This window comes from Dromiciops gliroides, chromosome 4, assembly GCF_019393635.1.
Source record: "Dromiciops gliroides isolate mDroGli1 chromosome 4, mDroGli1.pri, whole genome shotgun sequence".
Taxonomy (NCBI): Eukaryota; Metazoa; Chordata; class Mammalia; order Microbiotheria; family Microbiotheriidae; genus Dromiciops; species Dromiciops gliroides.
This window is the reverse complement of record NC_057864.1, coordinates 452223068-452246054: the sequence shown is the minus strand read 5'-3', so window position 1 is coordinate 452246054 and position 22987 is coordinate 452223068. Positions and strand designations below refer to the sequence as shown.

At 42.0% G+C, this 22987-nt stretch overlaps 1 protein-coding gene across 4 annotated transcripts in view; it reads left to right on the top strand.

The window, feature by feature from the left end:
- The window catches only part of ARNT (aryl hydrocarbon receptor nuclear translocator), a 59050-nt gene extending 36450 nt beyond the window's left edge, over positions 1-22600 (top strand). For 2 of the 4 annotated variants that reach the window (XM_044003278.1, XM_044003276.1), the window contains 15 exons: positions 908-1010; positions 2287-2352; positions 3828-3913; positions 5001-5077; positions 6076-6210; positions 7437-7511; positions 10320-10471; positions 13492-13602; positions 13755-13821; positions 16322-16445; positions 16945-17038; positions 17422-17569; positions 18393-18552; positions 19530-19696; positions 20418-22600. In XM_044003278.1, the coding sequence (XP_043859213.1) occupies positions 908-1010; positions 2287-2352; positions 3828-3913; positions 5001-5077; positions 6076-6210; positions 7437-7511; positions 10320-10471; positions 13492-13602; positions 13755-13821; positions 16322-16445; positions 16945-17038; positions 17422-17569; positions 18393-18552; positions 19530-19696; positions 20418-20507 (1655 nt within the window). In that variant the 3' untranslated portion in view covers positions 20508-22600. Of the gene's footprint in view, positions 1-907; positions 1011-2286; positions 2353-3827; positions 3914-5000; positions 5078-6075; positions 6211-7436; positions 7512-10319; positions 10472-13491; positions 13603-13754; positions 13822-16321; positions 16446-16944; positions 17039-17421; positions 17570-18389; positions 18553-19529; positions 19697-20417 lie in introns of all 4 variants that reach the window. The other 2 variants (XM_044003277.1, XM_044003275.1) reach the window with 1 other exon arrangement.
- The last annotated feature ends 387 nt before the right edge of the window (positions 22601-22987 follow it).

Sequence of the window (22987 nt, the reverse complement as noted above, 5' to 3'; positions counted from 1 at the left end):
AAAAGAGGGATTCTAGGAGGGTGACCTCATATCACTAGTAAGTGACAGGGTGAATTTCAACCCTGGTCTTCCTGACTCCCAGTCTAGCATCCCAAACACTACGCCATGCTACTTTTCTCTGTTACCATGCCATCATCTAGTTGATTATACATTTAATGCTTAATTCCTGTAACAGTAGTAAAGGACAATGGTGTGGTTAGATGTACATAATCAGAAATATTTGCCCTTTAAAGTGTCTGTAGTCAGTTTGTCTTTCTAACTAAGTGGCACATAGTAAGTACTTAGTAATTGCCTGTTGATTGATTTTTATTAAACTTTTCTTAAAGGTTATGTGCCAGATGGATAGGAAAGGAAGCCAGCCTAAGATTAAAAATTTATCACATAGGGGGGCAGCAAGGTAGCACAGTGGCTAAAGCACTGGCCCTGGATTCAGAAGGACCTGAGTTCAAATCCAGCCTCAGACACTTGGCACTTACTAGCTGTGTGACCCTGGGCAAGTCCCTTAACCCTCATTGTCCTGCCAGAAAAAGAAAAATACATACAAAATAAATAAAAATTAAAAAAAAAATTTATCACATATAATCTGTATATGTGTAATTGACTGCTGAGAGTGCTACACATTCCCTTTCCCACTCCTCATAGCTTCCTCCCCCTATACCACTGTGATGGTCAGGGCTGCCCATTTCCATTAATCCTGAAAGCAGTAGACAGAAATAAGAAACAAGTGAGAACTTTCTTAGATTGGTGCCAAATTCATGGTATTTGCTAAAAATTGGTGAGGGCTACAAATGCCTTTCTGCCTTTCCTTCCATTTATGTCTTAGTCCAGTCCACTCACATTTTTATCTCTTACTCTTTTCCACCAAGCAGTTCACTCCAAGCTCCCCCCACCCCCTTTTTTTTTCCAGGTCGCATTTTGGACCTGAAGACTGGGACAGTAAAGAAGGAGGGTCAGCAGTCTTCCATGAGGATGTGTATGGGTTCAAGGAGGTCATTTATTTGCCGGATGAGGTAAGTGGAAAATTGATGTGGTTTTAATTAGGAAGAACTCAGCATTAAGGCGGGTACTTCGTTTTTTAATCAGCTGCCAGAGGCCTTAAACTCCCACAAACACTGATTGATTTAAATTCATTTCTTTAAACCCAGAGGGGTAGGACGTCAACAACAATAATAATAACTACTAATTTATGTAGCAATTTAAAGTTGGCATAGCACTTTATATACGTTTTGTTTTGTTATTGGCATCTTAAAACAGCTCTGTGAAGTAGGAAGTATGGATGATATCCTCATTTTGCAGATAAGGAAACTGAGGCCCAAGTGACTTACTCATAGTTTCATAATTACTGAGTGTCAAGTCAAGTTTTGAACCCTGGTTGTTCTGACTTCATACATTTCTCAACATCTGCATTCAGAATTGCTCATTCTGTTTCTGTGAATGCAACTTTATAAGAAATATGGGGTTCCTAAATCTATAAATAGTATATTTGTTAGATGACATTGAGGTAAGAAGAGAGGTCACTCCTAACCTCAGGGACCTTACAGTTTAATAGTTTAATTAGTATGCAGCCAGGTGGCTCAGTGGACTGTTTGACTTGGTGTCAGGAATTTGAACTTGAGTTCAATTCCCTTAACTTCTCTGTTACTTAAGTTTCTTTTTCTATGCAATGAGGATAATAATAGCAGTTACCTTCTAGGGTTGTTGCAAGGATAAAATGAAGGAATATTTGTAAAGTGTTTTGATGTTAGCTCTAATGGGGAAAACATGGCAGAAATGAGCCAGTAATGGGCAAAAGTGTGTGTAAACTGTTGAGATTAAGTGGAATAAAGGATGATGAGATTTGAGTAGGGTTAATCAGTAAAACTTTCCTGTAGTAGGGAGGTGAGTATTTAGCAGAACTTTGAAGGAAGATGAGAATCAGAACCTGGTAGGGAGTACAGTGCCCTGGGGATAGAAATGGCTACTGCAAATACTTAATGCTAGGAACAAGAAAATCACACCTTAAAGATGGCAGACGGTCTGTATATAGACTCCTCCTTCTGTTGCCATTCTTGACAAGGGATATGTAATATGTTTTTGTCTTGGATTCAGATATCAGCGATGTTCTCTACCCTGTTCTTTTTGTTAAAAGCCTCATTCCTTAGAGAAAGCAATATAATTCCCAAACTGCTTAACTTCTACTTTGATGTCCCTTCTGCTTACTGGTTGTCTTTGGCCTATTAGCTTCATGGGTGCAACAGGAAACCTCTTGTGTTGGTCAGCCTAAACTTTCTTTTTTCCACTGGGCAGGTGTGGTAATAGCTCTGTGGATCCAGGTTCCGTGAACAGATTGAGCTTTGTGAGGAACAGGTGCAGGTGAGTTTGAAGGTCATCTTATCCAGAGAAAGTGTTTCACAGATTTCTGGAGTAGCCTGTCTTCTCCAGAGATCACCACATTGTTCTCCCTGCCTTGGAAAAGTCTTCCTGTCAGCCCTTCAGAGAAAAAGACATAATAGATTGGGGTTTTTTGGTTACCCATTTCCAGGGTATCTCTTCCCAGGAAGAAGTCCACACTTTGTGTGAATGAGCATGGATCTCACTAAGATGAATTCTTCTTGCTGTCATAAGAGAGTATAGTATGTCAGTTGCTTTGGTGTGGAAAAGAGCTATTGATTATCTTGTCCTCAGATTACTCAAAGCTTTAAGTTAAAGGTGCCATGCAAAACCAAAAACCGACCCTTAAATAAATAGTTTCATAAGGGTGGTTTTCTTTTCTGACTTTGTAAAAAAATTTTTTTAATTGTTTACATGTATGTTATTATTATTTTTTCCCAATTACATGTAAAGATACATGTAAACAAACAGACAAAATGTTGCTCTTGGGCAAGATGCCTTCCCTCTCAGAATCCCACTCTATACAAATAGTCCCTTGTCCCCCCAAAAAGTGAAAATAGTATGCTTCGATCTGCATTCAGACTCCATAGTTCTTCTTTTGGATGTGGAGAGCATTTTCCATGATGAATCTTTTGGAATTGGCTTGGATCATTGTATTGCTGAGAAGAACTAAGTCTGTCACAGCTGATCATCACACAGTGTTGCTGTTATTATGTACAATGTTTTCTTGGTTCTGCTCATTTCACTCAACATCAATTTGTATAAGTCTTTCTAGGTTTTTCTGAAATCTGCCTGCTCATCATTTCTTACAGCAAAATGGTATTCCATTACATTCATCTACCATAACTTGTTCAGCTATTTATGGGAATTTCCTCAATTTCCAGTTCTTTGCCATTACAAAAAGAGCTGCTATAACTATTTTTTGTATATATGTGGGTCCTTTTCCCGTTTTTGTGATCTCTCCGGAATGGTTGGATCAGCAACATTCACTTTTAAAAATTGTTTTGTGCTTCTTCTGTTTACATCGTTGTAAGTTGTTGCTCATATTGTTTTCTGAGCTCTGCTGCTTGCATTCTGCAGTAGATCATGTAAATCTCCATGCTTTTCTATATTCATCGTAGTCATCATTTCATCTAACACAGTAATATTCCATTACATTGATATTCTACAATTTGTTTAGCCATTCCCCAAATAGATGAGTATCTACTTTGTTTCTAGTTCTTTTCTATCACAGAGAGTGCTGCTGTAAATATTTTAATATATATGGCAGCTTTCTTATCAATAACATTCTGGGGGCATAAGCTAGTTAGTAGGATTGTTGGGCCAAAGGGTTTGGGCATTTTAGTCACTTTATTGCGTTCCACAACTGTTGTACTGATTCACAGCCCCACCACTAATGCACTACTTTGCCTATCTTTAAAACTGTGTTTTCTCCTGATATATATGATTTTCTCTAGGAATGGGCTTGGTTCGGTGAAGGAAGGGGAGCCTCATTTTGTGGTAGTACACTGCACAGGCTACATCAAGGCCTGGCCCCCAGCAGGTAAGAGAGTTCTCCTTAGAAAGGGTAAGAAGTAGATGAACATTTATTGTTCACTCAGTGTGTGCACCATGCTACACTGTATTCTCAAGAGGACCATAGATGTACCAGAAGTACCATTGAACATGAATGAACACTAAGAAATATGAGCAAATACAATATATCCTTGAGTATAAATTGACAGGAATATCCCCCAAGCACATAAAGGTATAGTGAGAGTTCAGGGCAACCCACAGGGTTCCCCAAATAGGGGGTCTCCTTAAATCTTGAAGTAAAGGAAGATCCTGAATCAGTGGAAAAGATTCATAGGAAGAGTGTTTTATTTCAGTTTTGAAGAGGGGATGGGGGGCAGACTAATTTTGCTATATCTGTGTGTCAAGTTTCACACATTCAGGGAGGAAACAACTCCCAGCTGGTCTGGCAAAGGATTCTGGGTTCCTGAGACTCACTATCCTCTTCTATCCCCTTTTCATTCTTTCTCCCCTGCTGAGTCTGGGTGCTTCCTTTTATCTATTGAAAGGAGAAAGTAAAGTGAAACCGGGGTGAAAAAAAAGAAATGAGTTTCTAGGCAGGAATGCTTAAATTTGAATTTGAAAATGGATTTTAATCTGTTATAAATGTGCAAATTATGATCCAAAGTGTGGATGGCTTTTTTTCCTGCTTTGGTTTGGTCCTCAGGTTAGGGGAATGCTATTGCTATTATTCTGGGTGAAAAAAGCAAATATTAGAGTACTGAGGAAGGAATGAGATGACCCTATTTCCTCTTTCACGTAGGAATATGGCGGGGGCAGCTAGGTGGCGCAGTAGATAAAGCATTGGCCTGGGATTCAGGAGGTCCTGAGTTCAAACCCAGCCTCAGACCCTTGACACTAGCTGTGTGACCTTGGGCAAGTCACTTAACTCTCATTGCCCCAGAAAACAAAAACACATAGGAATATGGATCTTTCCTCTCCCTGCAAAGGTGTAGAAGTAACTATTTGGTTGACATTGTTTGGTTCTTGATATATTATTTTCAAGGTCACTCTGTTGCCAGGACATCTCTTTACTGCTAATATTGCTATACACTCTTTGATGTTATCTTATTCTACAGGTGTCTCACTCCCAGATGATGACCCAGAGGCTAGCCAGGGAAGCAAGTTCTGCCTTGTAGCCATTGGCCGATTGCAGGCAAGTGGGAAGTATTTTACTTCTCCTTCCTTTCCTGCTTTGGGCTTGTACATACTTATTTCTTCCTTTCCTGTTCTCTCTTATTACCTGACTCCACAGAAACAAAAATGTAAAACTTTGGACATTTAATTTAGGCTTGGGGATTTGTAATACCTTTTTGGCTTTAACAGAAGATGAAAAGCATGAGGGTTGGGTGTCACTTCTCTGCTTGGGTGCCTCCCTTTTAATTTTTTTGGGGGGTGGGGTGGGGCAGTGGGGGTTAAGTGACTTGCCCAGGGTCACACAGCTAGTAAGTGTCAAATGTAAGAGGCCGGATTTGAACTCAGGTACTCCCGAATCCAGGGCCAGCACTTTAACCACTGTGCCATCTAGCTGCACCCTCTCCCTTTTAATTTTGACCCTCAACTCAGGTTTCTTGATTCTTGTGTTGGGGAAGAACCTCTCTTTTTTACATCTGGAAGATTAATTAGAGGAAAGAATTAGAAGTTAGGACTTCGGATTTCCTGTACCCACACTGCTGAACAATCTCCTTGGTTACTTTAGGCCTCAATTTTTTAGTTGGATTGAGGAACCTAGCTCTATCAGAAGGAAGTGGGGCAGCTAGGTGGCGCAGTGGATAAAGCACTGGCCTTGGATTCAGGAGTACCTGAGTTCAAATCCGGCCTCTTACATTTGACACTTACTAGCTGTGTGACCCTGGGCAAGTCACTTAACCCCCATTGCCTGCAAAAAAAAAAAAAAAAGGAAGGAAATGGAGAGGCTTTTGGATTGTAAGTGGCTGTTTTCCCCTTTCCTTACTATTTGTTAAAAGGAGTTTCCTGTTAGGCTCTGTATTTCCCCTGACTATATTTGTGTCATTCTTCCTTTTTTATATAGAGAGATGCAAAGAAATGAGAATTACTTATAGCAGTTATTGTGCCTCGACATATGAGGCCTTGATTCCCTTAAAGGGCTTAGGTGGTGAGATTATTTTTCCTTAATTTTTTCTTGGTTCTCAGGTGACCAGTTCTCCCAACTGCACAGACATAAGCAATGTCTGCCAGCCTACAGAATTCATTTCCCGTCACAACACTGAGGGTATCTTTACTTTTGTGGACCATCGCTGCATAGCTACTGTGGGCTACCAGCCACAGGTGAGGTGCTCAATACAAGACATAACTGACATCTTGGCTTCTTTTTTTTTCTCAACTTTGTTTTAAGGTTACCAACTATAGGCTTGTAGATAATAAAAAGAAAAAAATCCAGATTCAGAGAGAGATGGCAGGTAGATTTTTTTTAATTTGTCAAAAGCTAGTCCTTAGGTTAGACATACTTGATAGCTGAACCAAGCAAAGGCAGCCTCATTCATATATACATGCATACATAACATACATACATATATACACACACATACATATATACGTGTGTATATCTCCTGTCAATCTCTATTTACTATTATTGTAATTAACAATAATTGCTACTTTGTATTTGCATATTAAAAAGTGAAAACACTTCAAAACACTTTCACACCTGTGTTTCCATATTTATTATAGCTATGATCATATACTCACATAAATTAATTCAGATTTCAGATCACTCTTGTACTACAAGAATTCACAAAATAGGGAAAATTAGACTTCTGGTTTGTAGTGCTTATTAGAATCTTGCATTCAGGAAGTCAATTAAACTGCATCCATTTAAGTGAAAACAGCCTGAATGTAAACTTCATAACAATAGGGCCTGTGGAAAACATTCTATTTCTTGCTTAATAGAGACATCCTTAACAGCTCAGAAAAAGGTCTAAAATTCTAGGTGTTCTTAACTTGGGGTCCTTCCTGATTTTTTTTCTATTTCATTTCATGCATATAGAACCATTATTCTCTGAAGTCCTTGGGCTTCCTCACATTGCCGTGGGGTCCATGTCAAAAACTGTCAAGAACCCCTCTTCTAGTATCATTAGAAACTTAGGAACCCATCCCTAAATCTAATGGATTTAGACTTTGCCTTTTCTCTCTATTCCAGTAGAAGTACTGATAAATAGGACACTTACCTAGGTGGAAGGGGAGGAGAAGGAAGTAAAGGATCTGAGTAATACACACATTGGATAATCCATTTGAGAACACTTGTTGAGGGTTTGGCCAAGTCCTCACATATCATTTACACTTATTAACCTGAGGGAAAAGAATAAAAAGACTTTTCCTATTTGTATAGAGTGGGATTCTGAGGAAGGGACCTTGCCCAAGAGCAGCACGGAGATAAGGATGGAATTGGAAATTAAAAATCAGGTTCCTGAATCCTAGATCAAGTCGAAGTGGGAAAAGTAACAAGATGACTCTAAGGCTTTAGGTAAAGATAGCCGTATTCTCCTTTCTTCACTTAGGAGCTATTGGGAAAGGATATTGTGGAATTCTGCCATCATGAAGACCAGCAGCTCCTAAGAGACAGTTTCCAACAGGTAATTCCTTTCATTCTTGCTTGTGATTCAGATTGGAATAGACTTTTGCTATGGCATTCATTCATTCAGTCATTCATTCATTGAACAGTTATTTATTGGGCCACCTACTTTGTGCAAGGCACTATAATTTCACTTGTTCAAGTATACTCAATTCAGACATTTGTGTTTATGGAGGAGAAGATTAGGGTAAAATAATTTAAAATAACAGATTATCCCCATTTCATTTCTGCTTGGCTTTGGAATAGAGGGAGAGGCATACATATTTACCTACTTGATCTTATCTCAAAGAAGACTTGATTTGTTTTGTGTAGGATAATTGATTTCTGATAATTCATTCATTGATACCCTGTTGTTCCGTGGTTGTTGTTGTTGTTTTCAGTCATATCCTGCCCTTTATGACCCCATTTGGGGTTTTCTTGGCAGAGATCCTGGGATGGCTGCCATTTTATGGTTAACTTATTTTACAGATAAGGAAACTGAGACAAACAGGGTTAAGTGACTTGTTCAGGGTCACACTGCTAGAAAGTATCCAAGGTTGGATTTGAACTCAGGAAGATGAGTTTTCCTGACTCCCACTGAGCCACATAGCTGCTCTTGATTGATATTCAGTTACTTTTAATTGTTAATTGACTGAAGTCCTAAAGATCTCTAATGGAAAAGGGAATGAGTGGATGGGAGAATAATAGCTATCTTCAAGTATTTGAAAGTCTCTCTTGTGGAAGAGAGATTAGATTTTTGCTTAGTTCCAGAGAGGCAGAACTGGGAGTAATAAGTGGAAGCTACCAAAAGGCAAATTTGGCCTGCATGTAAAGAGAAACTTACTAATACTTAGAGCTATCTGGAAATAGTGAGTCCTCCTTACTCAAGCCAAAGTCAAGTCAAAGCTGGATGCCTATTTGTCAGCTTTGTTGTAGAAGAAGTTAGTGGTACATATGGGTCAGACCAGGCTCTGTTGCTTTGGCTCTGAGTTTCTGATATGGAATGAATGAGATATACAAGAGATCATTTTTTGGTTCTTTGACTAGAAAAGAAAATGCTTCCCAATTGTTTTTTTAAAGCAGAAAGGAAGACCAAAGTTACCATCGCTTTAGAGAAATTTTCCTTGCAAAACTTGACTGGACTCCTGATAGTTTTTGTCTTTCTGATCTAAAAACAGAACAGGAGAAGGATCGAATCAGGTGGCTTCATGTACACTGTGTCCAACTCCTAAGGCGCTCAGGTTTGGGATGCCAGACCATCTACAAGGGCTCGGCTTATTTTGTTGTTTCTTTTGGAGAGCTGATATGCTTTCCCAGGCTAAGTGGGCTTACCAAGGCACTTTCCCTGCTGATCTCTGAAAGCATTTGCTTCCTCTCGTGGCTCTAGCCATAACAGTCTAGGAGTTTGAGGCCTTGTATGTTTATTTTTGTATTTTTCAGCCACTTAGCAGTTCTGTCTTGAACAGGCAGAACATTTTAAAGTTGTGGAGGCTTATTTATGGCTATATCCCTTTCATTAATTAATTAATTAATTAGTTTTTAGTGAGGCATTTGGGGTTAAGTGACTTGCCCAGGGTCACACAGCTAGTAAGTGTCAAGTGTCTGAGGCCAGATTTGAACTTAGGTCCTCCTGACTCCAGGGCCGGTGCTCTATCCACTGTGCCACCTAGCTGCCCCTGGCTATATCCCTTTAAAGATAATGACTCTGTTTTCCCCCCAACTGTCGGATCCTGATGGTGAGGAAAGAATTGGAAGCTATAAAGTACCCGGACATCATTATTAGTTTTGTAGTCTCTATGGCTAGGCCCTCAAGAGTTCATTTAGCTTAGTCCCTTTTGATCTCATGACACACTAAATCTTCAGGATGTGGAGTTTAAGGCTTCAGGTGACTCCTTAATTAGTCAAAAGGGAAGGCCCACTGTGTGCAGAGCACTCCCCCTTAGTACGTTTCGAGTCTAATGGGAGTACAGCGCGCATGCACACCTCACAGACTTAACACTGGATTTAGCAATGGCTTAGGTTTGTTCCCTTCCCTGCACACCCTCATTTTCCCCCATCACCCCTTGCCTAGACTATTGCAGCAGCCTCATGGTTAGATTCCTGCCCGCCCGCCCCCCCCCATTCTCCCTTCTCTAGCCACCCTTGCACAGCTGCTAACATCCTCTTCTTGAAGCACAGGTCACACCCCTGCTCAAGAGCCTTCAGTGGCCTCCAGGACCAAATGGAAGCTTGCTAAGCTCTTCATCATCTGGCTCTAGCCTGCCTCTCTATCCTTCTCTCACACTCTTACGTTCCCTTCAGACTGCCTTACTTGCTGTTCTCAGAATTCAGTGTTCCATCTCTGCTTCTCTGCTTGCACACACGCTGGCCCCTATTCTTGGTAGCTCCTCCATCCTCACCTGGAGGCTTTCTGTAGAAGGTGGCAGGATTCCAAAGAGAATCCTTGGTTCGTTCCAACACGTGGCCCAGGTACCGTCTCCTACAGGAAGCCTTTCCCGATCTCCCCACTTGCTGCTGCCTTCTTCCTTCTCATCATAGGTATATACCTGTTTGTTTATTTGTTCTATTACCCTGCTGCAATGTAAATTCCTGGACAGAAGGTATATTTTTGTGTGTACCCCCAGCACTGAGAATGGTGCCTTGCACATAGTAGGCACTTAATAAATGCTTATTGGTCTGGATTATAATCTTACGTAGTGCAGATTAATACAGAGAAGGCCTGGTATCTCTAGGACAGAAGTGGGGCTGGGGTTGGGGCGATGGGTCAGTGTGTTTGTTCAGCCCATTTCCTTTGGTTGGGGTCCCACTGACACGGTAAAAACTCTTCCAGGTGGTGAAATTAAAAGGCCAGGTTCTGTCTGTCATGTTCCGGTTCCGGTCCAAGAACCATGAGTGGCTCTGGATGAGAACCAGCTCCTTTACCTTCCAGAACCCCTACTCAGATGAGATTGAGTACATCATCTGTACCAACACCAGCGTGAAGTAGGTACCACTGAAGGCACTTCTGGTGCACCTGGCTCCTCCAGATTAACCAGAGCTAGCCCTCCCCTCCTTTTCTTCTCTCCCTCCCCCTTCAAGCAATATTGAAGAACACTCAACTATGAATCTTCACCTGTCTGTTCTCTGCAGGATTTGGGGCCATTGGGTGAGACAGGAAGTCTGGATTGATTTCAGTTAGAGGGGAGCTTTAACAGAACATGTTTCAACTTTCTTTCTCGGATACCTTTGTTTTGGCTGGGGAGTCAGAATATGGAAATCAGAGAAATGAACACAGTTTCTCTGTCTGCAGTTACCTGTAGTCATAATGCCCATTACAGGCACTGAAGAGGAGGACATTTATCCTGATTTTATTTTTCAGTTGTTTTCTAGGAATGATTCTCTTTCTTTTTAAACACTTTGACAGACTCCCTCTCCTTCCCTAATCACCCACCCTGGACCCTGTTTTCACATATGTAGAACACTTCCCCAAGACCAAACTAGTCCTGTCTCACCAGTCTTTGGTTCCTTCTTTCCATCTTCTCTTCTTCTTTTCTTTAGGTTCTTTTTTCCTCTAACTTGCTTGCTTTTCTTTTTCCATCTAATCTGCCTCGTTGGCCTAGATCAGGTCACTAACCCTCATCTTTATGGCTAGACTGAGTAATAAACTGGCATTGTGAATACTAATCAAAGATCAGGGTCAACTAATGCAAGGACTTAATAAAGAAAGTTAAAGAATTTCTAATGAACCTGGTGCAACAAAGAACAGATGAAATCTGATGCATTTCCCTTCTGCCTTTACTTAACTTTACTGACTTGGAATCCCTGGGGTCAAGGTTTTGTTTTGCTTTTGTCTTCCATGGATAACATTACAACGGTATTGGTGACTGGCTCCGGGAAGATCCAGGTGCCTGGGACTGGCTTTTTTCATCTATCTTTCCTCCTTAAATTTATAATCTTTTTTTTTTTTTAAAGAGAAACACTTTGGCATGTTTTGCCATCTTTTTCTGGTGCCTTTATTTTTGGCCAGGGAGTTAGCATATGTGAGTAAGAGATGTGGATATAGTTTCTCCTTCTGCTGATGCCTCAACATTATGCCAGTTACAAAGATGACACTTTTGGTAGGGGCATAAGGGTAAGTGCTGGAATATAATCTTTAGGAATTCATTTATTATGGAAAAGGGAGAGATATGTCCTGGGCAGTAGCAAGGCGTCAGACACTCACATTGCTTCTAGGCACATGATAAATGCATGTTTACTTGGCTTGACAATAATGGGGACGACAACAGAAAGCCTAGATGCCTGATTTGTGTGAATTGAGTTCAGTTCACTAAATAGTTAACAGCTGAAATTTATAACGCCTATGTTTTTTCATTTGATCCTTATAGCAAGTTAGTGAAGTAGGTACTATAGGTGTTCTTTAATTTGTAGATGAGAAAACTGAACTCCGAGTGGTTGAGTGACTTGTTAATGGACATACATACAACTGTTAGGTCTCAGTGATGGGATTCAAACTGAGGTCTCTTCAGACTCTGTCCAGTCCTGCCTTCTAGCCCTGCTATGGTGTACTCCAGCTTTGGCACTAAGACTCCTATAGGTTTGCTCCTATTCTTCATACTCCCATTATCTATAGCCAGAGGCTCTTGTTAGCTGTGGGTCTAGGTGAGAGAGAGACTGATTTTGTAGAAATTTCTAACAATCCTGGGTATCAAACCAGTTGCTATGGAGTAGCAAATGAATAGGCTACAGTGACAAAATATATAGTATTTGTCTCAGGGGCTAGCTAGTTCTTCTTAGCATATAATACAGATGACTTGACATGGCTCAGTACTGTCTTTCCCCTGGCCCCTCATGCTTGTCTGTACTAGTACGTATGTAGATTCACCAGGGTTTCTGGCCCAAATGATTTTCAGACCACACCTGTTGTCTATCTATGCTCTCCCTCACCCCTTCAAAGTAGTGGGGACCAGCCGTAGATTTGACAGCAGTCTGTAAGAGAGTCAGGATCGCTGTTTTGAAACATGATCACTTTAGACTGGACATACCTGTTTGCATGGCCATATCGAAGAGTATGATAGAGCTACCATATTTTGGTGTGTGTGCCGATTGACAAAAGAAATCATCCACGGGGGGGAGAGTAGAGGAGAATGTCAAAAAGAATGAGCACCATAGAATAAAATAGATTTTTGGCCTTTGTGAAATTTTGGAATGTTTTGTTCCTTAGTTTTCAATTTAGTGTGAGAAGAATCTCTTGAGGATATCCTTCTACTGACCCAGCATAGAGTAGATTTCATGCAGCCAGTTCTACTTTTAGGCCATAATAAAGAAGCCTTCTTGTTTATACTGGAAGTAGGGAGCACAATCAGGTACTTTTCAGGGTCCTCAAGATCATACAGGTTCTTCCTCTGCCCTGCAGTTGAACAGGACTTGAACAACAGTGTCTCATTCTTAAATCTGTGATTCAACAGGAACAAAAAGTCCAGTAGTCCAGGGTCAAAGGATTTTGAGAACTATCTCACAGGAGACTTTCTTAAAATCACATCCAATATCCCCTTGGGCTTTGGACAAAGAAAAACAGGGATACAAAAAAGGAAATCCAGTGGCCCATGTCCTTCTGCATTGTAGAGCTCAGAAAACAGCAAGAATGGGAAAGGTAGAAAATCAAGTCCAAGGGCCGATAGCATTATCTTAGGGATTTAGTTTACATGCTACAGCAAAGGGAGTGGTTCCTTGCTTCAAAGGGTTTACATAGGAGAGAGAAGTGAGACACACAAAATCAATAGAAATTTTTCTAACAAAGTACTGAAAGGAAAAAGGGTTAGGCAAGTATTTATTGGAGAATTACTGGGTTTAAAGCTAAGTATTTGTGTTCTTATTTGCCCACGTGATTTCTGTGTGGCCCCATCTGTGACAAGTCCATCAGTAGGACCAGACACCTTAGGTGTGTTCACTAAATAATATACAGTCACATTTCTCTCTTTTTCTAGCACCTTACCTACTTCCTCTCTACACAAAATATTTTCCAGGAATTCCAACCAAGAGCAACGTCCCACACTGTCCAACTCAATCCAGAGGCCACAGCTGGGCCCTGCAAATAATCTGCCCCTGGATATGGGCTCTGGGCAGCTGGCACCCAGGTGAGTGGTGGGACTAATTTGGTGAACAGACTTTTGACCATCTCAGGGTCTTCGTTTCTTTATCTGTCAAATGGGGGAGGTTAATCCAGTTCTAGGTCTGGGTTCTTAGTGTCTTTAGACCATTTTTTCCTTTACCTTCTTTTGTTCTGTAGGCAGCAACAGCAAACAGAGCTTGATGTGGTGCCAGGAAGAGATGGATTGGCCAGTTATCATCCACAGGTAAGTTGGTCAGTGGTACAGTCATGGGGTTATCATATGCTGTTTCTTTTGTACTTTTGGTCAAGGGACAGAAGTTTTTGCTGCATAGTTAGTGAGGGCCAGGAATTCTAGTTGGAGTTGTAGAGATCATCATTAGAAGAACTGAGGGGCATAGATTGAGAGCTGGATTTTGTTTCCTAAGATTCCCGTTTTCATAGTATAGATGTGGTTTCATCATACTCCATTCTTCCACAAATATCCCTGTTAATTATAGATGATTTTGTTGTAGCTGCTTTCCTTGTCCTGGTTGTTTCCAACTCTTTGAGGGCAACAACTGTTTTGTTTTTTTTTTTTGTATCCTAGCCCAGTCTCTTGCACATAGTCAGGGCTTTAGTAAATGCTTGTTAAATTTAATTGGATTAGTCACAGTTCCCTCTTTTTATACATAATTTGTAAGACTGAACCCCCTTCAATGGATAATTATTTTATTTGAGCCAGGCCTCTCTGCTATTAATAATGTATTCACTTAGTCAATAAATTTTTTTTGGTAGCAAAGCTTGTTTTTGACTTTAATATTGGTGTTCAATAAATATTTTTTGAGCATCATGTATAAAGTATTGTTTTTCCAGATTTTCTCTTTTTGTTATGAACCTGACAAACATTAACAAACATGAATATATTAATGTACAAAGAACAGAAAAAAAAAGTTTGTATATGAAGTCTTACATATAGACTTCCTTTTTTTAGAAGTATATATTAAATTGAACTGTGCTAACAATGTTTTTATAAGGCAATGTACTGGGACTGATGGAGATATAAAGATTGACTGGTTTCTTGAGGGATTTGTAGTAGGGAAGACTCGTAACCTAGTAGAGTAGGATAAATGTGTAAAAGAGATACCCAATGCCTATGAGAGTTCAAAGGAGGGAGAAAAAGTCATGTTTGATTGAGGGGATTAGGGAGGAGGAGGTGGTGGCCATTTGAGTTGGGCCTAGAAGAAGATGAGGTTGATTTGGGGGGGGGTGGCAATGAGGGTTAAGTGACTTGTCTAAGGTATACAGCTACCAAGTGTCAAATGTCTAAGGCCAGATTTGAACTCAGGTCCTCCTGAATCCAGGGCCATTGCTTTATCTACTGCACTACCTAGCTGCCCCCCCACCCCCCATGAGGTAGAATTTTAACAGATGGAGTGAGGAAGGGAGGACAGTACCTAGGTCAAGGGGATGATATATACAAAGGCAGAAGTGGGGATAAATAGCAACATAGTGTAGGGACAGGAAGTATTCCATTTTGGCTAGAAAGGTTCTAGAACTGGATTGTAGAGGGCTTTGAATGGTTTGGCCAAGGAATTTTATTTGATGCTTAACAGAGCCATTGAAGGCTTTTTGACAAAAGGGTAATGTTAATTGGAGCTATGCATTATGAAGAGTAATCTGGCAATAGTACCTAGCATGGATTAGAGCAGGGAAGGTCTGAATTTGGGGAGAGTGGTTATCATAATAAAGAGATTGCAACAGAAGCGTAATGAGGATCTGAACTTGGAGCCCCTGGTGGTGGGGGAGAGGCTGGCCATGGTGGGGATCAGACCACTGTCGATTTTTTAATCTGGAGCCTGGCTGTTCAGCAATCTGCATTGAGGATACCCTACACTAAGCACTTTAGGAGCATATGTAGCAAAGATAAAAATATAGTTTATTGGGAGTATTTATAGCCCCATAGGGAAAGATTGGACAACTATGCTACATAGAAGGAAAATATAGCAAATACTGCTAATACAGATATAAGAAATATATATGGCAAAAACATTCTAGGAAGCATTGGAATATTTGGACAGGTAGAGTTAAGAAACATTTCGCAAATTTGGCAGATTGTAAGTAGAGCTTGGAAAGTGTTAGCGTGGAAGGACATAACTTGGCGTAGAGAAAGGAGACCATTTGGAAGAAGGGGATCTCCTAGTGGATACATACAAAGAACGAGTCCTGCACAACTGTGGGGAGCCAGCTGAGGGAAGTAGAGGGATTCAAGTGGACAGATATGTGTTAGAGGGGACTTGAAATTTAATACTGAAGAATTGAGACTTGATGACTATTATAACCCTTTAGATGAGTGACTAAGATGATGATGAATGAGGACAGTTCATGAGACAAGCGAGAAAAATAAAGACATTTTGGAATTGATTTCCTGCCTTTATTCCAGGCAGTGTCTGGGACCTTCCCTCAGATCATATTCAGTATTAATTTTGAGCATTAAGGATATTTAGGATCCCTTTTTTTTTTTTTTGGATGCAGGGCAGTGAAGGTTTAGTGACTTGCCCAGGGTCACACAGCTAGTAAGTGTCAAGTGTCTGAGGCTGGATTTGAACTCAGGTCCTCCTGAATACAGGGCCAGTGCTTTATCCACTGTGCCACCTAGCTACCCCCAGGATCCCATCTTAAAAAACATCATATTTGTTATATTAAAAGACCCTGAAATAGGTCGGTCTTGGGTAGAATTCACATCCCTTTCTCTTTACTTTCCCTAGGTCTCAGTTCAGCCTGGGTCAGCCACAGGCCCAGAGCATAGCAAGTCCCTGGAGAAGGCAGATGGCCTTTTTGGACAGGAGAGAGACCCAAGGTTTGCTGACATCTACCCCACCATTAGTGCAGGTATGTGTCCCTCGTCTCTTTTCTAATCCCCCTAATGGAAGCCAGTGTTTCACAGTGGATAGAGGAAAGGCTGGGTTCAACTTTGTTGAACCATTGCTGACCCCAGTAACATTGTGATCCCTGACAAGTCACTAGAATACCCAGTATTTTAGGCAGTCCTCTAAGATGGTGTTTGGTGAGGTCCAGGTTTTTTACTGGGAGTTCCTCCTACCAATGAAAGCATAGCTTTGGTCCTAATCTCAGTTGTTAGAGCTCTGTCCCCTTTTAAATTGCCTTGTATTTACTGGAAACTATAAGCCCTTTGAAGGCAGGAACCACTTCATGTGAATTTCCATCAATTAGCATAGTCACTTGCATAGAATACTTAGATTTCCTCCCCCCAGCAAGATGCTAACTTTCAGTCTTCCGACTGGCCCCTCTTGTGACTTGGGCTGATGTGTTGAGCGTGGCCAATCCCTGAGCAGTCCCCTCACTTTGCCCCCGCTCCTTTTCTTTACAGATCAGAGTAAAGGCAGCGCTGTCTCCACCAGCCAGCAGCTGTTCTCCCAGGGCACCACATTCCCCCCAGTCCCCAGAACAGCAGAGAACTTCAGGTGAGTCCTTCCTTTTGGGATGTGATGCTAGTCCTCTGAGGTGGGGGGTAGGGAGGTATTTTGAGGGCAATTCTACTTAAAAAGCCAGGATTTCTCTTTCTCCAGCTTTACTACTTGACTCAGGCAAACAAGGGGGCTCATATTGGCCCCATGCAAGGCTCCATCCCTTGCACTGTCTTCTCAGCCGTCTTCTCCCTTTGCTCGTGTGTATGTATGTATCATTTGTGTATCCTGTACAGCCTGCCTCTCTCTCCTTTTTCTGAATTCTGTCAGGTTTTCTCTGGCACAGAGGAGAGGCCCGAGGATGATGAGGATGATGATGGGTACTTTATTTCCCAGGTTTCCTCACTATTCTGCCTTTCTTCTACCATATTCTTTTCTAGAAACAGCAACCTGGTTCCTCCTGGGACCATTGTCCAGCCACCAGCTTCTGCGGGGCAAATGTTGGCTCAGATCTCCCGCCACTCCAACCCCACGCAGGCCACAGCTCCTGCCTGGAACCCCAGCACCCGGCCCAGCTTTGTCGCCCAGGTACAGCCTTTGCCCCACATGATGAATTTTTTTTTCCCCATTGGTAAAATAGGAAAGCTTCTTTGGGCCTCTCTTGAATAACACTCTCCCCCTTCAGCTTCTAAGGCCAGGTAGAAATGCCATGGTGAAAATCTCCTACACACTAGTTCACACTTCTTTTAGCCCCATTCTTCAGCATGTCTTTCAGCTCCCTACCTCTAATAAGAGTTGTACAAGGAAGATCTTGAATAGGTTTGTCTTTTAACTCCACATATGTATCTTCTGAGGGAGGTGCAAAAGTTAGTAAATGTAAGGAATGGATGTAGAGTGAGGAAGATCTGGTTTTAAATCCTGTCTCTGACACTTAAAAGCAGTGTGACTGTGGGTGAGAGCCCCAACCTCCCTGAGCCCGTCTTCCTCCTCCAAAAGGGATAATGATAGCATGATGGCACAGGGCTCCAGTGTATGTGGAATGCTTTGCCAAGGCAGCCTGCTGGAGAGCCCACCCACACTGAGCATCTATGCAGACACCTGACATGCACAGCGTATACTGTACCCTCCTTTAGGGCAAGGGCTAGACCCCTTTAGTGTCTGTGTCTCCAGCACTTAACTCAGCCTCCAGCTTAATGCACTAAATGTTTGTTAGCTCATTAGTTTTATGTGGAATACTGAGCTATATGCTGTTGCGGGGTAGACAAGTAATAGAAGATGCAGTTCTTGCCCTAGAGGAATTCTAAATAGAGCTTGTGAGACACAATACCAGTACACAGACCACAGAGGTTTTCCAGTTAGAAGATTAGTGATGCTTTTCCTCTGCTTTATTCATGTCCTGTCCGTGTAGCAGGTGGCCCCCCCACCCACATCCAAGACCCGGTCCCCTCAGTTTGCTGTCGGTAGCTTCCAGACACCATCTTCCTTCAGCCCCATGACCCTCGCTGGGGCCCCCAGTGCATCGCCAGCTGCTGCTGCCTATCCCAACCTCACCGGCCGGGGCTCTAGCTTTGGTGAGTCCCTTGTGGAGAGAGGAGGTCTTAAGGGAGAGGACAAGTAGTGGTGGGGGTATGCTGGACTCATAATGTGTGGGGTTGTGTGTGTGTGGGTGCCCACATTTTGCCTTTGGAGGGATGACAGCCTGATTGCAAGGTAGCTGGTGTTATTGAAGGAGTCTTGGGTGTCGAGGAAGAGCAGAGAGGCCTAAGTTTAATTCTTTACTTACTAGTCAGGCTGGTTGGGGATGCCAGAGGGCCCAGAGCCCCAGGCTTGCAGGAAGACCTGAATTCAAATGCAGCTGCAGACCTTAGCTATGTGACCCTGGGCAAGTCACCTAGTCGCTTGTTTCCTCATCTACAAAATGGGTATAATAATAGCACCTCCCTCCCGGGTTGTTGTGAGGATCAAACATGATTATGTTTGTAAAGCACTTAGCACAGTGCCTGACACACAGTAGGTGCTATAGAAATGCTTCTTCCTGGGGGCAGCTAGGTGGTGCAGTAGATAAAGCACCTGCCCTGGTTTCTGGAGGACCTGAGTTCAAATCCAGCCTCAGACACTTGACACACTTACTAGCTGTGTGACCCTGGGCAAGTCACTTAACCCTCATTGCCCTGCAAAAAAACAGAAACAAAAAAAGAAATACTTCTTCCTTTCTCCTTACAAGTTGTGTGTTTGTAGGAAATCACTTCACTGAGCCTCAGTTTCCTTCTCTGTAAAACAAGACTCATTGTATGCATTGTCTCCACCTCAGAACTGTGAAGGAGGATCAGATGAGGAAAACACTTTGCAAACCTTAGTGTTATATAAGCACCAGTCACTATTATTACCACAGAGCATGTGGAGAAATTTTAATATGTTCTAATATGTGGGGGCAAATACTTGTTAGGCGAGATGATCACAACTCTCAAAAAACATGGACTGAGTTACTGGGGATTGTCTTTGTGGGGGCTGGGGCTGACCCCGTTACTAAAGGATGGCATTTCCCCAGCCTCAGAGGCCGGACAGCCTTCGGGACAGTTTCAGGCTCGCACAGCAGAGGGAGTGAGCGTGTGGCCGCAGTGGCCACAGGGGCAGCAGGCTCACCATCGATCCAGCTCTGGGGAACAGCACGTGCAGCCACCACCACAGCAGCCTAGCCAGCCTGAAGTCTTCCAGGTGAGGGGTCCAAGGAGACAAGAAGGAAACTGCAGGCTAAAGGGACCAGAGAGAGTTTGGCAAGAAAGACTTGGGCTCAGCCAAGGTTGGGAGGGGTGGATGAGTAGAGGAGCATCATTAATTCTGAAGGATGGCCAATGGACACTGTGTCACCCCTGACTCAATCACCCAACCACCTATTTACTAAGCAGCATGGGAGGAGAAAGGGGAAATAAGAGGAAGCCACTCTCTGTCTTTGGGCTATTGAGGACATATGCCACCCAACAGAAGCAAATAAAAGCCTGCTTAGACAGGGGTAGCACTAAGAGTAGCTATACAGAGGTCTGCCCAGAAGTGCCTGGACAGAGAGTAAATGGAGTGAGTGCAACCAGGGGACACAGAGTAGGAGAAGACTGGTAAATAAAGGTTGCCAGAAGAATGGGTGTTGGTTAATAGAAAGTGATAGGGTTAAAGCTACTTCAGATTCATATCTAAGAACAGAATAATGCTGTAGGGGAGGGAAATAGTTTTTTCTTCCTTTTCTATTAACTGAACAAGAAGGAAGATGATAAAATCACAACAGGAGGGATTGGGGTTAGGAAATTGGGGACCAAAGTAGCTCACGAGGACAAAATTCATTTATGTGGGGCCTATTGATGCCAGAGTGAGTATAGTGGGGGCTTGTCTGATGAATGTGAAGGACTGATTTTTTAATACCAGTTTTATTCTTTTTTCTCATTAGGAGATGTTGTCTATGTTGGGAGACCAGGGTAACACCTATAACAATGAAGAATTTCCTGACTTAGCCATTTTCCCTTCTTTTTCAGAATAGAACTGTTGGGGTGAGGATTAGGGGGTGGGGGAGAGAAATAATTTTTTGTTTTTAAAAAAACAAATCTTTCTGTAAACAGAATAAAGATACTCTCCCTTCCCCTCCCTCACCCCCAAAATCCACCTGATGCCCCCTTTGTTCCTTATCTCCACTCACTTCCCTTCCCCACTCCTGGTAAAATGGTCAGAATCAATGGAATGGATCATCAAGATTCTTGAGAACTTTGAAAATTGAGGCCAGACGGACTCGGGGATCTTTTCCCTTTTTCTCCTGACCAGAGCTTTGTGCAGAGATGAAGCTTGGAACATTCCAGGCTGGAAGATACTTCACAGAGACCTCCAGATCCAGCTGCAGAGTGTTTGAGAATCACCTTGGATGCAGAGACTTTTTTGGACAAACTCTGAATTGGACCAGGGAAGGGGTGGGGGAAAGAAGTATCTCTGTGTGTGAGGCCCAAGAAAGAGCAGGCACATGGCTTTAGGAATGGATACAGGTAGTTTCTATTGTGTATGAGTAAATCCTCTAGAAAGAAGTTTATGAGAGAGAGTGAGCGTGTGTGTGTGTCTGTCTGTGTGTCTGTGTCTCTTTTGTGGCAGGGGGATTATGCAAACTCTGGACCCTGACTCTGTGTGTGGGTGTGTGTGTGTGTTTAAAATAAGTCCTAAAGTGTTAATTTCAGGTATTTTCTGCTCCATATTGCAGCCAAAGTGTATTTAGATTAACTTCTTTGCTGTGTTCACATCTATGCCCAGCCATTGTGAACAGTTGTGTGGAAGAGTTTTGTGTGGGCACCTTCCCATTGAACATTGTTAGTGACAAAACTGGGCCATTCTCACTGTTGGCGGTGCTCCTCATTTGGAGAAAACTTCAAGAACATTATGGAAAGTGAGCTCAGGTGCTAAATCTTTTTTAAGAAACCCTAGACTCATGGCCACAAGGACTACAATGCATTTTCTATCAGAATTATACACTGTACAAGCACTGTGGAGAAATAACCCCATGGAAACTCAGCTTCTTGGCTTGATAACTGCCCCAATAAGAGGCCCTTACCCACATTGGGCTGTGCACCTTGGTACCAACTTCATTTCAAAAAAACGTTTCTTTCCCAATGCTCCAGCCAGAGGCCCTTACCCACATTGGGCTGTGCACCTTGGTACCAACTTCATTTCAAAAATATGTTTCTTTCCCAATGCTCCAGCCAGACCTAAACAGAAAAGAATAAGACATTTTTCCTTGTTCCTAGCACACAGATGGAAAATGGGTCAATAATGCTACACTTTGTTTTTCTCCTAGCCTTTAGAGTCAAGGTGGGTCTCTTAAAAATTTTTACTGGGGGTAGGAAGTGTCAGGTGGGTATAAATATAGTAACACTATGTGGAAGGTGGGTAGAAACCCAAATCAAATAGGACTTCTTAACATTTAACACAGCAGTCTGATTAAAGATATAGGCTACCATGGCTTTGGGGCCTTGGGTCACAAACAGTGAAGTGACAGTGGTTTTTTTCTATTGGCTCAAGCCAGTTTTTAATTACAAGGCTCAGTTATTAAGGGCAAGATGTTTTTAATGTAGTTATAGGTGTCTAGAAAACAGACGACCTTGGGGAGGCTGGGGGGAATGTCATATTGACTTGGCCTCTCCTCTCCCCTTCCATTTACCCTGATATCAGATAGCAGAAGGACAGGGAGAAGGAAATATTTTATTTTTTAAAATTCTATGTGCACACACACACACACACACACAGTATACATACATTATATATATACATACATATATATATATATTTATATCACAATTTAAGAAGCCAAAAAGTTGAGTTTCCATTTGAATCTGTCTTTTGATAATCAATTATTTTTAAATGTGATTAGCACTATAATATTGTACAGTTATTGTAGGGTGTTGGGAGGGAGGGGGAAAAACTCTGGGGGGTTTGTTCCTACTCTTCCTTCAGGGTTTTGTTTTCAATTGTGTTTATTTTTTTCTTATTGGCCATCCTTTGTCACTTGGCACCTGTGTCAAGTCTTATGGTGGCACACGTGATGTCATTATGTAGCAGAGATTTTAAAGCAAAGATATTTTTTTTCCTTTTTAAAAACCTTTGTGTCATTTAGTCTTGATTGTGACCATATTAGCCTTGCCCAGGTTTCTTGTTTAATGCTTCCTGCCAAGGTATACAGAGACAGCAATACACAAATGCGTTATATGACATAGAACATAGTTTAGCCCTACCTAAAAATACACATGCTAAGACATCAAAGATAAGAAACATACTATTCCCTAAATGAGATGCTTACATAATCTATATTTTAAAAAACAGCAACCCCAGACTGTGATCACTTGTCTGCTGTTTACTGTCCTTTTGATCTGGCTTCCTTCGAGGGATGGGGGTAGGGGTGGGGGTGGGGGTGGGGGTGGGAAGGGTGCCTTTATGTAGCAAAGAGTTCTAAGCAGAAGGGGAGAGAGAGCTTTACACCCTGGAGAA